The sequence below is a fragment of the Anolis sagrei genome, chromosome 2, assembly GCF_037176765.1.
Source record: "Anolis sagrei isolate rAnoSag1 chromosome 2, rAnoSag1.mat, whole genome shotgun sequence".
NCBI lineage: Eukaryota > Metazoa > Chordata > Lepidosauria > Squamata > Dactyloidae > Anolis > Anolis sagrei.
The window spans coordinates 56796597-56813309 of record NC_090022.1 but is presented as its reverse complement, the minus strand read 5'-3'; the positions used below and the strand labels follow the sequence as shown (position 1 = coordinate 56813309).

At 42.7% G+C, this 16713-nt stretch overlaps 1 protein-coding gene across 5 annotated transcripts in view; it reads left to right on the top strand.

Moving 5' to 3' along the window:
• Window positions 1–16713, top strand: part of CELSR3 (cadherin EGF LAG seven-pass G-type receptor 3) — a 110702-nt gene that overhangs the window by 48448 nt on the left and 45541 nt on the right. For all 5 annotated transcript variants that reach the window (XM_067463514.1, XM_060766161.2, XM_060766160.2 and 2 more), the window contains exons 3-6: window positions 10518–10740; window positions 11350–11465; window positions 15304–15392; window positions 15964–16121. In XM_067463514.1, coding sequence (XP_067319615.1) covers window positions 10518–10740; window positions 11350–11465; window positions 15304–15392; window positions 15964–16121 — 586 coding nt within the window. The remainder of the gene's footprint in view (window positions 1–10517; window positions 10741–11349; window positions 11466–15303; window positions 15393–15963; window positions 16122–16713) is intronic.

Sequence of the window (16713 nt, the reverse complement as noted above, 5' to 3'; positions counted from 1 at the left end):
CGATTAAAGTGAGCTAGCTGCACTACTTTAGGAAACCAGAAGTGTGTCTCAACTCAGACATGCTATGATGCACAGAACACAAACCTTCCCAGCAAATGGAGGAATTAATTCCCAGCTGTGCCAAGGACCTGAAATGCTGTCACTGACACATCACTGAGAAAGAGAATTCCCTTTCCACCACTCTGCCTTCCTGTTCAGCCAGGGAGAAACTGTAGCAGCAAATCTGACATCTCCTGTATTAGGGACGACAATGAAGAGTTTAGATTGTCAGAAGGATGGTGAAAATGAATTCTGATGGCTCTGCTTCAAGTTCCAAAGGCAATGAATAGTCGACGGTAACACCCAGTGGCTGTTTGAATAAACAACAATGTACTCAAGGTCGCTAAACTAAGAGGCACTTCATTTGGGGCCATTCACAGCTTTCAGCTACATTGACTTAGCCCTGCACCTATCATAGATACTATTTCAGAATACTGAAAGCATTCATATGCACCAATTATTTGGAGATTTAACTGTTATTTGTTATTATTTACTGAAACATTATCAACAATCCTTTGACTTTTAATGAAATCTTGGCAATTTAACTGAACAATTAGTGGTTATGAGTCCAGGTTGAATATGTTGTTGTTCATTCATTCAGTCGTCTCCGACTCTTCGTGACCTCATGGACCAGCCTACGCCAGAGCTCCCTGTCGGCCGTTACCACCCCCCAGCTCCCTCAAGGTCAGTCCAGTCACTTCAAGGATGCCATCCATCCATCTTGCCCTTGGTCGGCCCCTCTTCCTTTTGCCTTCCACTTTCCCCAGCATAATTGTCTTCTCTAGGCTTTGCTGTCTCCTCATGATGTGGCCAAAGTACTTCAACTTTGTCTCTAGTATCTTTCCCTCCAGTGAGCAGTCGGGCTTTATTTCCTGGAGGATGGACTGGTTGGGTCTTCTCGCAGTCCAAGGCACTCTCAGCACTTTCCTCCAGCACCATAGTTCAAAAGCATCGATCTTCCTTCGCTCAGCCTTCCCTAAGGTCCAGCTCTCACATCCGTAGGTGACTACAGGGAATACCATGGCTTTGACTAGGCGGATCTTTGTTGCCAGTCTGATGTCTCTACTCTTCACTATTTTATCGAGACTGGACATTGCTCTCCTCCCAAGAAGTAAGCGTCTTCTGATTTCCTGGCTACAGTCTGCATCTGCAGTAATCTTTGCACCTAGAAATACAAAGTCTGTCACGGCCTCCACGGTTTCTCCCTCTATTTTCCAGTTGTCAATCATTCTTGTTGCCATAATCTTGGTTTTTTTGACGTTTAGCTGCAACCCGGCTTTTGCGCTTTCTTCTTTCACCTTGATTAGAAGGCTCCTCAGCTCCTCCTCGCTTTCGGCCATCAGAGTGGTGTCATCTGCATATCTGAGGTCCAGGTTGAATATACCTTATCCAAAATGCTTGAGATCAAATGTTTTTGTTTTCAGATTATGAAATATTTGCATAGGCATAATTTTGGGGGTGGAACCCAAGTCCAAACACCACATTATTTTATTTCATATGAACCTTATTATACACATATTTATTTATTTATTTATTTTTATTTGTGGTATTTATATTCCACCCTTCTCACCCCAAAAGGGACTCAGGATTGGATTACAGTGCACACGTACATGGCAAACATTCAGTGCCATTTTTGACATACAAGACTTACAGACAGATAGAGGTTCAGCAGTTTTTCCACTTCCTCTTCGGATCCTGGAGGTTGCTCAATTCTGGCCACCGGGTGAGCTGTCGCTTCATCCACTATGATGCCGAACCTTTTGATCGTAGTATTTCCTCCTTGGCCAAGAAACCATGGCATACAACCTCTACGCTCATCAGACGGAACCAAACTCCTGAAGGACCAAAAGTCAATTGCACTACGTTGGAAAGAACACTACCAAAGCCTCCTAAACCGCAGCTCCAGTGTGGCCGAAGAGGTCCTCTCACAAATCCTGCAACAACAAACCAGGGATGAGCTTGCAGCACTGCCTAGTTTGGAAGAAGTCAGCAATGCCATCAGCCAACAAAAGAACAACAAAGCCAGCGGACCGGATGGGATCCCTGCTGAAATCTTTAAAGAGGGAGGACCTGCACTGACACACCAACTCCACCAGCTCATAGAAAAAGTGTGGGTGACCGAGAAAATCCCCGCAGACTTCAAGGATGCCACCATCATCACCCTCTTCAAAAAAGGGGAAAGAACAGACTGCGGAAACTATCGAGGTATCTTCCTTCTAACCTCTGCTGGAAAAATCCTCGCAAGAATCCTTGCAAACCGCCTTCTGCCCCTCTCAGAAGACACCCTCCCAGAATCCCAGAACGGCTTCCGCCCCTCCAGAGGAACCGTGGACATGATCTTCACTGCACGACAGCTCCAAGAAAAATGCAGGGAACAAAACCAACCTCTGTACATGGCATTCATCGACCTTGCAAAGGCATTCGACACAGTGAATCGCAGCGCTCTCTGGACCATCCTCCAAAAAATCGGATGCCCAAGCAAATTTGTGAACATCCTGCGGCTCCTCCACGATGACATGATGGCAACAGTCTTGGACAGCAGTGGCTCCCAAAGTGACCCATTTAAGGTGGAATCGGGTGTCAAACAGGGATGTGTTATTGCCCCAACTCTATTCTCCATCTTCATCGCCATGATACTACACCTTGTTGATGGGAAGCTTCCCACCGGAGTGGAAATCATCTATCGGACAGACGGCAAGCTATTTAACCTCAGCAGACTGAAAGCCAAAACCAAGGTCACAACAACATCTGTTATAGAACTCCAGTATGCTGATGACAATGTCGTCTGTGCGCATACAGAAGAAGATCTACAAGCCACTCTCAACACCTTTGCAGAAGCATACACAAAGCTTGGCCTGTCACTGAACATCGAGAAAACCAAAGTGCTATTCCAGCAGTCACCAGCCGCCCCCTCTCCAATGCCAGAGATACAGCTTAATGGTATAACATTAGAAAATGTCGACCATTTCCGCTACCTTGGCAGCCACCTCTCCACCAAAGTCAACATCGACGCCGAAATACAACACCGCCTGAGCTCTGCAAGTGCAGCATTTTCCCGAATGAAGCAGAGAGTGTTTGAGGACCGGGACATCCGTAGGGATACTAAGGTGCTTGTCTATAAAGTTATTGTCCTCCCAACCCTGCTATATGCCTGTGAGACGTGGACTGTCTACAGACGTCACATGCAGCTCCTGGAACGATTCCATCAGCGCTGCCTCCGGAAAATCCTGCAAATCTCCTGGGAAGACAAGCGGACAAACGTCAGCGTGCTGGAGGAAGCAAAGACCACCAGCATTGAAGCAATGGTCCTCCAACATCAACTCCGCTGGACAGGCCACGTTGTCCGGATGCCTGACCACCGTCTCCCAAAGCAGTTGCTCTACTCCGAACTCAAGAACGGAAAACGGAATGTTGGTGGACAGGAAAAGAGATTTAAAGATGGGCTCAAAGCCAACCTTAAAAACTCTGGCATAGACACTGAGAACTGGGAAGCCCTGGCCCTTGAGTGCTCCAGCTGGAGGTCAGCTGTGACCAGCAGTGCTGCAGAATTCGAGGAGGCACGAGTGGAGGGTGAAAGAGAGAAACGTGCCAGGAGGAAGGCACGTCAAGCCAACCCCGACCGGGACCGCCTTCCACCTGGAAACCAATGCCCTCACTGCGGAAGAAGATGCAGAGCAAGAATAGGGCTCCACAGCCACATGCGGACCCACAAGGAAACCCATGATGGAAGACCATCTTACTCGTCCAACGAGGGATCGCCTTGCTCTCCAGCATTTTTATGGTGTCATAAATTAACCTCCCTGCTTTAAGCAGTCCCTAATTTCTCTACTCACAGCTCAGTTGTTTTCAAATTACTTAGGTGAAAATAAGCTGGACTGTTTAACAATCGGGAGCTCAACCCCAACTCGGGCTCTGGACTTGCCACCTTTCGGTTGGAAGTGATTTATTGCTGCTATTGTGCTATCAGCCTGGCCACATAGTCTGAGGACAATTTTGTACTCAATATTTTTAAATGATTTTTGTGCATGAAGCAAAGTTTGTGTACACTGAGCCATCAGAAAGCAAACGTGTCACTGTCTTGGTCATTCGTGTGGACAGTTTGGGATTTTGTAGTATTTTGGATTTTGAAAATATACATAAGGCATGTTTAACCTGGAAGGAAGCAGTGCAAGCTTCAGCTGCTCCTATTGATTTCTGCCTGAAGTGAAACTATTCTCTTCACATAGCTAATAGTTCCTGCTAACACCAAGAGTTTTTCTCTCTTTTTGGGGGGGGGGGGGTGCTCCATAAGGAGGCATGCAGACAACAACATTAGGTGTCTTGTGGCATAGTCTTCTAAAGAAATGTTAGTTCTAGTTGCTGCTCAGCAGTTAGGCTATTTTAGGACCCTTCCACACAGCCCTATATCCCAGAATATCTAGGCAGAAAATCCCACAATATCTGCTTTGAACTGAGTTATCTGAGTCCACATTCAGCTAATGTAGGATTTTCTGCCTTGATATTCTGGGATATAGGGCTGTGCAGAAGGGCCCTTAGTCTCTGACGCAAATGGTTTTTCCCAACATCTGGCCCCAATGAGTGAGACCCCTTGACTTACTTTGTCCTAAAGCAGTGGTTCTCAACCTTCTTAATGACATGACCCCTTAATACAATTCTTCTTGTTGTGGTGACCCCCAACCATAAAATTATTTTTGTTGCTACTTCATAACTGTAATTTTGCTACTCTTATGAAGCATAATGTAAATATCTGATGTGCAGGATGTATTTTCAATCACTGGACCAAATTTGGCACAAATACCCGATAGGTTCAAATCTGAATACTGGTGGGGTTGGGGGGGGGGGGGCAGGCATGTAGCCGGGGGGGGGGGGCTTGGGGGGTTTCAGCCCCCCCAAAAAATTCTCATGGTAGTTCGCGAAAAGGCCTTACTGGTGCATTATTTAAACTGTTATGTTTATTCATATCATGATCTGAGCACCATACTCAATATATCCCATATGCATGGGGGTATTGGGGTAACGATACAAAAGGTTTGCTAGGGTAGACCCTCTTTCACTCAGACTCAGCCCCCCCCCAAAACAAACTCAGCCCCCCCCCAAATCGAAATCCTGGCTACGGGCCTGGGGGGGGGGATCAATTTTGTCATTTGGGAGTTGTAGCTACTGGGATTTATAGTTCCTTTACAACCAAAGAGTATTCTGAATTCCACCAATGATGGAATTGAACCAAACTTGACACACAGAACTCCCATGACCAACAGAAAATACTGGAAGGGTTTAGTGGGCATTGACCTTGAGTTTTGGAGTTATAGTTCATCTACATCCAGAGAGCACAAACAATGATGGATCTGCACCAAACTTGGCACGAATCTTCAATATGCCCAAATGTGAACACTGGTGGAATTTGGGGAAAATAGAGCCTGACATTTGGGAGTTGTAGTTTCTGGGATTTATAGTTCATCTACAGTCAAAGAGCATTCTGAACCCCACTAACGTTAGAATTGGGCCAAACTTCCCAAACAGAATCCCCATGACCAATAGGAAATACTGTGTTTTCTGATGGTCTTTGGTGATTCCACTGACACCTTCCTCACGACTCCCCCCCCCCCCCAGGAGTCCCAACCCCCAGGTTGTGAAATGCTGTCCTAAATCCCTATCATGCTATGCAATTATAGCACTATGATCCTACTTTAACTGCTATGGTTCCATCCTATGGAATCCTGGGGTTTGTAGTTTAGGGAGAATTAAACTAAAAAAACATTGAAAACTCTCAGCCAAGAGATCTTCTGTCTTACCAGACTACAAATTGTAGGATTCCCTAAGAGCCCTTCAACACAGCCCTATATTCCAGAATATCAAGGCAGAAAATCCCACAGTATCTGCTTTGAACTGGGTTATCTGAGTCCACGCTGCCATACATTCCAATTCAAAGCGGATAATGTGAGATTTTATTCAGCTGCATGGAAGGGGGCTTAGATGCAGCCATGGCAGTTTACGTGGAATCATAATGTTATAGCCATAGTTGTAGAGACCGGCGATGACTCCAACCCTACCCTGACTGTATAGTTGACACCAAGCCATTTTAAATAAGCCAAATAGCCTTCTGACCCTCATTCTTCATCATCAGGAAGTTGGCAATGATCCCAACCTCAGCATTTCAGAGTGAAGTTGCTGACTTTGCTGTCTGGGTTGATAATTTCAGTGTTTCATATACTGATCAGCTAAGAGTCCCCAGGTGGGGGATCCAGGGATGCTTGCTTTTGGAAACAAATCCTTGATTTTGTGAAATGCCAAGTGCATTGCTGGCTCAGATCCCAAGCAGTTTTCACACACATCCTTAAAAACAATGCCTTCAGTATACTCGGGGGCTTGACTTGTTTGACAAGACCAGAGACATTTACCTCTTTATAATCCACTCCTGAAAGTCCTGGATGTAATGTCAAATGCTCTGTGAGAAGAATTTTATTATTAGTGAGAAACACACCACAAGGCAGGACCCAGGTACAAACAAGTCATTTCTTTATTCTCCTCCTCTTGTATTTCTCTTGCTTTAGCCTTCCAGTCAGATCTCTGGTTCCTTTTTCATTTCATGCTCTTTCTATTGGTGCCCTCTAGGGATAAACTGCTAAAAAAACAAATCAGAGAGAAAAATAGCTATAAATTGAAGGTTGGAACAAGATGCAGACCTTGGGATATACACAAGTCGACCCCTTGCCATTTTTTACTCTTATTCCCCCGTATCCTTCCTCAGCTTAATAGAATATTGTGGGTGGGGGAAGATTATATACACATTTCTCTAGTCTCTGGGGAAGATAGTTCTTTTAAACACAATATAGATTGTATTGTTGAAGGCTTTCATGGCTGGAATCACTGGGTTGTTGTAGTTTTCTTGGGCTATATGGCCATTTTCTAGAAGTATTCTCTCCTGATGTTTCACCTGCATCTATGGCAAGCATCCTCACAACCTCTGAGGATACCTGCCATAAATGCAGGTGAAACATCAGGAAAGAATGCTTCTAGAACATGGCCATATAGCCCAAAAATCCTACAAGACAATATAGATTTTTTTTAAAAAAAATAACATTTTACTTTGGGGGGGGGGGCTTTCAAACCACACACTTAAACCATTATGATTCCTCTTATGCTTTAGAACCCCAGGACTTGTAGTTTGGGGAGGCACTAGAGCTCTCTGAGTGACAATCCTATATGTCCTTTACTAAAACACAAATCCCAGGATTCTGTAGAACTTCACAATGACATTTAAGGTTGGACCGCAGCTATAAATATGTTGTGTGGGTCAGGCCCGTAGCCAGGATTTCGATTTGGGGGGGGGGGGTGAGTTTTTTTTCAGGGGGGGGTTCGGGGGGCTGAGTTTCAGGGGGGGGGGCTGAATCTGAGTGAAAGAGGGTCTACCCTAGCAAACCTTTTGTATCATTACCCCAATACCCCCATGCATATGGGATATATTGAGTATGGTGATCAGATCATGATATGAATAAACATAACAGTTTAAATAATGCACCAGTAAGGCCTTTTAGCGAACCACCATGAGAATTTCGGGGGGGGGGGGGGCTGAAGCCTCTCAAGCCCCCCCCCCCCCCAGCTACATGGCTGGTGTGGGTCCTTTTTTTTTAGTCAGTGCAGCTCCCAGTGCATCCTGGGGTCCTTTTCACACTACACAGTTTTAGCACTGTTTTCCACCACAATGGCCAGCTCACACATAAACGGTGCCCCAAGGGGCATGTGGAGAGCCTTGCAGGTATTGGAATTCACTTCAATGAGTCATTGTTGAGTACCTGCCCTCTGCTGTGAAATGACATCATCATACTGCATAATCATCCTATTGCATGACATCACTGCTATTGTTTAGTTCTAGATAATGTTTTATTCCCTTCAAGAAAAATTAAACAGAAGATGGTGCAAGGTTTTCTTTTCCTTATCTTGAGACCAAGGTGATTGTGCAGGTTGTGAAGTAATGACATACCCCACACAAATGAGCACACTTTCACCATAAACCCCCAATGTGTTAGATTACAGCTACCACCCTTAGCCAACACCAAGCTCACAGGGGATGATGGGGACTCTACTGTAACATATCTGGAGGGCCCCAGGCTGGGGGTGGCTAATTGATCAAACAAATTTATACTTTGAAGGTGACAAAAATAGAATTCTCAGTGCGGTTTTCGATACCATTGACCATGGTATCCTTCTTGGGTGGCTCTCCAGAATGGGTCTTGGAGGCACTGTTTTGCAGTGGCTCCACTCCTTTCTGGAGGTTCACACCCAGTTGGTGAGGCTAGGGAACACCTGCTCGGACCCCTGGTCATTGACCTGTGGGTTCCTGCAAGGTTGTACTGGTAAAGTGCAAATGTTTGCCTTCTATCTCCCATGCTTTTCAACATGTACATGAAACCACTGGGCAAGATCATCTGGAGTTTTGGAGTGCAGTGCCATCTCTATGCAGATTACACTCTACTATTATTTCCCACCAAATTCCAAGGAAGCCCCCAGATCCTGGTCCAGTTCTTGTCCGCTGTGATGGACTGGATGAGGGCTAACAAGCTGAAGCTTTATCCCGACAAGACAGAGGTCTTCCTGATCAGTCATACAGCCAATTGGAGTATAAGGTGGCAACCTGTGCTCAATGGGTTTACACTCTCCCTGAAAACACAGGTCCACAGTCTGGGGGTCCTCCTGGATGCTTAATACTTAGGTGTCGGTGGTGGCCGGGAGGGTCTTTGCACAGTTAAAGCTCATGAGCTAGCTGCAGTCACTAGCCCCAACCGTACCTTGAGAAGTTTGACTTGGCCGTGGTAGTCCATACCCTAGTTACCTCCAGACTGGATTACTGCAATGCACTCTACTTGAGGCTGCCTTTGAAGACGGCCCAGAAATTGCAACTGGTATAAAGGTTGTTGGCCAGACTGCTAACTGGAGTGAGTTATAGGGAGCAGACAACCTCTCTGTTAAAACAGCTCTACTGGCTGCCAATAAGTTTTCAATCCCAATTCAAGGTGCAGGTTATTACCTACAAAGCCCTAAATGGCTTGGGTCTAACCTACCTTTGCAATTAATTATGTTTTAAATTATGTTTTTATGATGTTTGTGGTTTATGCATTTTTATTGTGTTATATTTTAACTCTGTTGACTGGTCTTGGTCCCCATGTAAGCTGCCCCGAGTCCCTTTGGGGGATATGGTGGCAGGATACAAAAATAAAGTTATTAATGTAGGTTCTACAGCATAGCAGGTTAGGTTGCTTTCTCTACAGACCTTGGCCTCATGGACACTTAATGGATTCTTTGTGGAGGTTGGAAACTTAGTGAGCTATAGTATTCTATTTAGGTATCTACGGTGCTGACATTGGAGACCCTTTAAGAACCAGTTCCTGGTCCAATCTCACCTTAAAGAAACCGCTTTGGGTGATATATGATTGTGAATACCACCAATAAAGTACAGACAACTGTTAGCCTTAAATTTAAAGAGAATTTCTGAATTAATTCAATAGAATGTTTTGTTCATAGCCCCGCTAATAAGGGACTAGTACAGTGGTTCTCAACCTGGGGTCCCCAGATGTTTTTGGCCTACAACTCCCAGAAATCCCATCCAGTTTACCAGCTGTTAGGATTTCTGGGAGTTGAAGGCCAAAAACATCTGGGGACCCCAGGTTGAGAACCACCGGACTAGTAGATTTCAGGATGATGTAATCGACACTTTGAGATACAGTTGGGAGGATGGAGAATATCATAGACCTTGGAAATGAGCATGGTTTGGGTTTTTGTTTTTGTTTTTAGTTTTTTTGATTACAACTTTCAGAATCTCCCAGTACTCAAAACACCTACACTCCTGGTTTGTGATTTTGCCTGTTTATATTTGTGATGAAGGAAGGAGAGTAGTACTACTCCAAGTGATGTTGTTTGGGTCAGTTTTTTGCTGGTTAGTGACAAGCTTCCAAAAAAGAAATAGTTGTAACCAATTGATACAAATATGGTATGATACTGGTCCTTAGCATTTGTCAAAGGGGTGGGTGAAACTCTTGTCCACTTCGTCAGATAACTTGGGAAGCATTGTACTAGATGCCTTTAATTTGACTCTGGAAGTTTTCTGTACAGAAGCTTTTCCCAGCCTTCCTCCCTTTTCCTACTTTGTTCTGTACCTCCCGTCATCCATAACCATTGGCCATTTTGACTGGGGCTGATAAGATTCTCAGTCCAAAGAATCTGTAGGAATTGAATTAGATAAGATGCTGTGGGACATAATTGAGAAGGAGAGGGATGTCAAATTGAAGAATGTTTCAGCTTCCAAGAGCATCACAAACAAGGTTGAAAAAGAAATGTGCCATGTCTCCTGTCATGCTGGTATTTCCTGGGTGTTTCAGTTGGCGGTTTCTGCTCCGATTTTGCCTTTTTTTCATTCCTATTTTATAGCCTTGACTGATTCCTTTGTTTGTTGTTATTGTTTTATTTATTTCCTTCCCCAATAGGCGACAACTGCGAGGTGGATAGTCGGGCAGGACACTGTGTCCCTGGTGTGTGTAGGAATGGAGGCACCTGTACCAACTTGGCAGACGGTGGTTTCCAGTGCCAATGTCCTCCTGGGGGCTTTGAGAAGCCTTACTGTGAAGTTTCTACACGCTCCTTTCCACCGAAGTCTTTTGTCATGTTTCGAGGACTTCGCCAGAGATTCCACTTGACATTCTCCCTCTCGTACGTTTCTAAGTGTAACAGCCATGTAACGACTGCTCCCAAATTGATCATGGAGGATCTTGGTGGGCTAGATAGTTCTCTACAGCTCTGTCTTCCATCTTGGTGGGCTAGATAGTTCTCTACAGCTCCAAATAATTTTCCTTACTTTGCTAGGTTTGTCTTTCCAACTATTTAAATGGGGATCAGAATTGGGTTTTTTTTCTAGGTTCAATATTTTAATTTAACTCAGGAAACAGAATATTTTAGGATTGCAAAACACTGTTTACTTTTAACTCAAATAAGGGTTCATAAAAATATGATAAATAGAAATTCAACAAATGTGTCTTTGTCGAATACGGGGTGCAATGACCAAGTTTATTGACCATTGATTTGTCATTTAAGCTAGTAGAAACTTGCTAGGGAGCAGAAAGACTTAACTTCTGACAGTGGTTGGATCAAAAGGTAAATCCTTTTGTAGTAGCAACGCTCACTTGGCTGCATCAGATAAGTGAGTTGTAGATAAATGTTGCACTAAAAGATTTACCATTAATCCCTGCCCCAGAATAAACCTTATCTGACAAAGTATATGTGAATATATTTATTTTTTCTCTGCCTTATCACTTTTGTTAGATTTGCCACCATGGAGCGTGGTGGCCTCCTAATCTACAACGGACGCCTAAATGAGAAGCATGACTTCTTGGCTGTAGAGATTGTGGATGAGCAGGTTCAGCTGAAGTACTCCACAGGTAAATATGGTAGATCCACAATATCCTTGTTGAAAGTGCCACCCTACACCAAATAGGTGCTGGTGGTTATGGCCATGACTTGTCATCTGAGATTATAGTACGTCCTCTCTATCCATGGGGAATATGTTCCCAATTGGATCATGTTTAGAAAGGTATCTTCTCTAGGAATTTGCTAAGCAAATTTTGTAAGAATTTGCTTACAAAAGATTACTCTACAGCAGTGGTTGCCAACCATTGGTCCTCCGTGTGTTTTGGACTTCAGCTCCCAGAAATCGCAACTAGCTTACCAGCTTTTAGGAATTGTGGGAACTGAAGTCCAAAACACCTGGATGACCAAAGGTTGAGAACCACTGCTCTACAGTAACTTTCATGGGAAGCTTACTATGCTACTGGACTACAACTTCCAGAGTTCATCAGGAAATTGGTATAATTTTGGTTTACAAAGAAGGCCAAGCTAAAAATTGTACCTTTCTGGTATTATAAAATGTTCTGTGGCACAATGAGGTGAAAGGAGGCCATGTATGTGTCTCTGTCTGCTATGATGTGTTTTATTGTAATGGAGATTGAGCAGAACACAAGAAAGCAGGACTACAGAAAGGTGATACAGGTAAACATGTTGAGTAGGGGCAGGCATAAATCTGTTGGGCCCCAGTGACTCCTCTCTTTAGAAGGCTATGCACCAATGTGAAGAACCACAAGAAAGGAGACTAGAGATACTGAAATATGCATTAGGAGTGAACCTGGGCATAACTTGTAATTTGGGTGAGATTTCTTTTTCAATTGCAGTAATAATTTACAAGTTTACATATATTTTTTATACATTAGCAAATCACAAAGGATAAACTCTCCTTTGTTCTCTGTCTTGGCAATGGGAAAATGGCCACACTCCTCTGAGGGCACAAACAGGAGAAAATATGAAGTTCCATTTATATGTATGAGTGTATGCTATTTGTATGCTATTTGTATTTGTGTTCATGTGCATTTTCATAACTTCTTGAGCGTAAAGGTCGCAAACAGTCATATTAGATTATATCCCAAAGGGGTATTTATGCATGCTGTTAGTGTCTGGATGAATGATAGTGTTGTATCAGTACAGAAATATGTGCTGTTTTAAGCTATGGTATTCAGAGCCATCCTGTCATGTGACATAACAAGACACACACGCTTCCCTTTCAATATCCCTTATTCATCTGGTTCTGTCTAAACCCATAAAGCATTTTATGACCTATTCAGCCTCATAAGTGATGTTCAGATGTAACATGTCTTAAATATAGTTACTGTATTAAAGGAAATGGCTTTTGCTTCCTGGGTTCTAAATGTGTCTCAGCCAATAACCTGTCAAGTTAACGGCACTCCTAAAATAGGAATCCAAAATGCAGTTAAAAGCAATCCACATAGGACATATGGTGCTTTTTAAAATAAAAGCCATTATTCATGACCTATTTCTTAAATAATCTCAGACATGAACTACTGAATGCTAAATGTTTTTTCAATATCATGGGTTACTTTTGTCACAAGCTGCCCAGCAAGGAAGTTGCTGTTTGGATAGACTGAATGAAGATTAATAGCAAGGCTGTAGTATTTGCTATGTTTCCTAGCCAATGTGTTTGGAATTATTCATATAAATACTGATATATGACTAGGAAGAACGTATGCCTTCTTCATATTATTTTAGCACCCCAGTTATTTCTTTAAAAACACCACATTATGTGTCAAAGCAAGCTATCATTCACCTGTCACCCACCCCCATGTCAGTATGCTCAACGCATTTGCTATGTGTTCCAACAGGTGAGCGTTTTTGCATGTGATGAAGCCTGGAGGATGATTTCTCAAAACGGGATCTCTTGTCTTGATAGGATAAGAATGATGTTCCTACAGGGGACAAGCAACATCTTTGACTTTGAATCATCTTGTTTTGTAGGATCACTGCATAGATAGATAGAAATGGCAATGGGTTGCTGTGAGTTTTCTGGACTGTATAGCAATGTTCCAGAAGCATTCTCTCCTGACGTTTCTCCCACATCTATGGCAGGCATCCTTAGAGGTTGTGGGTGAAACATCAGGAGAGAATGCTTCTGGAACATGTCCATACACCCCAGGAAACTCACAGCAACACAGTGATTCCTACCATGAAAGCTTTTGACAACACATAGAAATGGCAACACCTAGAAAAATCAATGCAGAAGTCAGTGTATCCCTCATGCACTAGAATTCTGCATGCAGATATTGTTTGCTTAATTTAATTATTTTGATAAAAGTTCAAAGAAATCATTCTGTCTTCACTCCACCATCCAGATTCGGAATTGAAACCAAATCAGGAAAAACATATTTTCTCCTGAAGGAATTATTTGGCTCATAATTAATGAAAGATGGGGGAACATGAGTCTGGTGTTATAGTGATGGCTCCTTGCTTGGTCATTTCAATCCCAATTCAGTGTTCACTATGTTCAGTGGAAGGAACTTTCAGAAATGCATTTTGTATATCTGCATCTAGATTTCTTTTTCTTTAAAAGTAACAGTTACGTGACACATGGGGTTTGCTATTTTCACTGCAAAGTGAAAGGATTTACAGCCCCTCTTCTCCAAACCAATTATCTCCTCCTTTATTAGCAGTAGTGTAGCTATCCTAATATACTTTATTTATATTCTGTTCTATCTTCCTGAGGGGACTCATACAGAACACATATACAGCAGACATTCAATGGCAATTATACAATTAACAAGGTCAAACAATATATGTATTGTTTGACCTTGTTAATTGTATAATTGCCATTAAAGGTAACAGGCTTTTCCCATCTTTTTTCATTTCTGGCATCTGTGTTTGACTCCTCCTTCGGGGGGGGGGGGCGGAATTGCTGTAGTTCCATCTTCCATGCCGAGGAAATGTGTTGTTCTTAGACATCCTCCTGATTGAAATCACCAGTATGTCCCTATGGGCGCCTTTTATTACCTCCCTGCTTTAAAGCGGTGCCTATTTATCTGCTCACATTTTTGTTCTCAATCTGCTAGGTGGGCAGGGAGATGGGGCTAACGGTGAGTGCTCATCCCGACCTGGACTTGAACTGCCAACCTTTCAATCAGCAGGATTTTCTGCCGCTCAGTGTTTTAGCCTGCTGTGCTAAGCCCAGCCCCTATTCTACTGTGTTGCAATAAAAACTGAGAGTGTTGGAATCTGAAAAAAGGGGTGGGAAACTTGCAGCTCTGTAGATATTGTTGGACTATCAGTCCCAGAAGCCCTTGCTAGTAGCTATGCTGGCTGTGGCTGCTAGCTGTTCCAGTTTAACATCTGGAGAGCTGCATGAGTCCCATCTTAAATGTTAACAGTTCTATTTGTCATGGATTAATGCTCACTTTCATTGAAAGATAGCAAATTGAGTCGAAAAACACATAATTCACTTGTGTGGTGAATAATAAATATTTTAAAAATATGATACAAATCATGAAAATGTATTTTTTTAAGGGTGGAAGGAAATAAACAAACAATAAAACAGACTGACCAGCCTTAAATGCCAGATAAATGCAAACATTTTGGTGAAGTGTTGAAATGATTGCAAGGCTACTCTGAGTTGCATAGTACCCCACATGACTTATTTTTTGAGAGAAAAATGGTAAATTTCATACATTTCAAGTGTCAGGTATTCTTATTCTTATTCTTATTCATATTCTTATTATTATTATTATTATTATTATTATTATTATTATTATTATTATGTTATTTTTATTTATACTCCACATTCTCTCCACAAGGAGATTTTGTGGAGACTCAAAAATGGCTCTAAATGTAGTTTGGCTCTAGCTCTGTCTACCTGACAGGATATGATGTCACTCCCCCTTGCAGGTGAGTCAAGCACCATTGTCACTCCACATGTACCAGGAGGTGTGAGCGATGGGCAGTGGCATACAGTGCAGCTTCACTATTACAACAAGGTAGGTGCTGACATTCTTTGATTTCTTAAAATATATTTTGAAATGTCAGTGATAATGCCAGTGACAAAAAATTGTCAGCATTCACTTGTATATTTCTAGAAACTGGAAAATTTGGAGCAATAACAAAACAGCTCTGAACTTTCTAGCTTTCTCATGTGACTATTTACATTGGGTATTTATGTCTTGAGAATTGCAACTACATTTAAGAAAGTACATCTCTAGCAGTCTGAATTGCTTTTTTATGGTGCTACTTGTATATGTTATGATTCTGTGTTATGTGGGGACAATCATGATCCTAATCCATTTAAGTGAATGGTTAAATACAAAAATTGAAATTTTCTGCCTTTAAAAATTATTAAATGCTACTTTTCTGCATGCATGGAATTTTTAGAGGGAAACCAGAAAGGAATTGAGTGAGCAATTCCTTTCATCTGCAGTCAAAACAGTTAGTGAGTCGGGAAAGTTATATTCTGTTCCATTTCCTAATGCGAATGTTGGTTCCTAGTCCGTGGAGGCAATATGGTTTCCATCTTTAGGTGATGCCTGCTTAGTTCTTGCTGTATTGTTTCAGCCCAAGATCAGCTCCTTGGGCTCAGTGCAAGGACCTTCCAAAGAAAAAGTGGCCATCCTAATAGTGGACAAATGTGATGCATCCATGGCACTGCAGTTTGGAAGTGAGATTGGGAACTACTCCTGCGCAGCAGAAGGGGTGCAGTCCAGTTCCAAAAAGTGAGTCTTTGGTTCTTGCTGCTTGGCAGAAAAATCCTACCCTCCTTCAAAGAAGGGAAAAGAACAGACTTCGTCATTTTCTTTTCCATTTCCAATTCATTTGTTAAGTTTTTATCAAAAAAACAAGAAGGGTAGGCTTGAAACACAACCTCATCAGGGACAGTGCCCTTCCACGACCCATTTGTTACCCAAATACAACATGCACCCACATGAAGCCTATATAAGCATGTGCCTCTGGTCTTTTCTCTAGCTAAGGAAGTTTGTGGATGAGTGCAGTTGCAGTTTTTGTTGGCTAGGTCCGTAATCTTTTTTTTTTAAGGTACACATCCAATCACAACCTTCCCATAGGTTACTGAAGTTCTAAACAGCCTGTGTGCTAAGCAAAATGAAATTTATTGTATTTGCGGGTTTATGATAGTTGGGAAAGATTCCCATATACACAAAACAGATGGTGTGTTATTCCAGGAAGAGTAACAGATCAAGTTCAAGACACTGGCATGCTTAGGCATTAGCCTCATCTACACAACATTTTAGAGGATTCTGTATTGCTCACATCAACAACACATGGCCCTCTAGATGCCATTGGACTGCA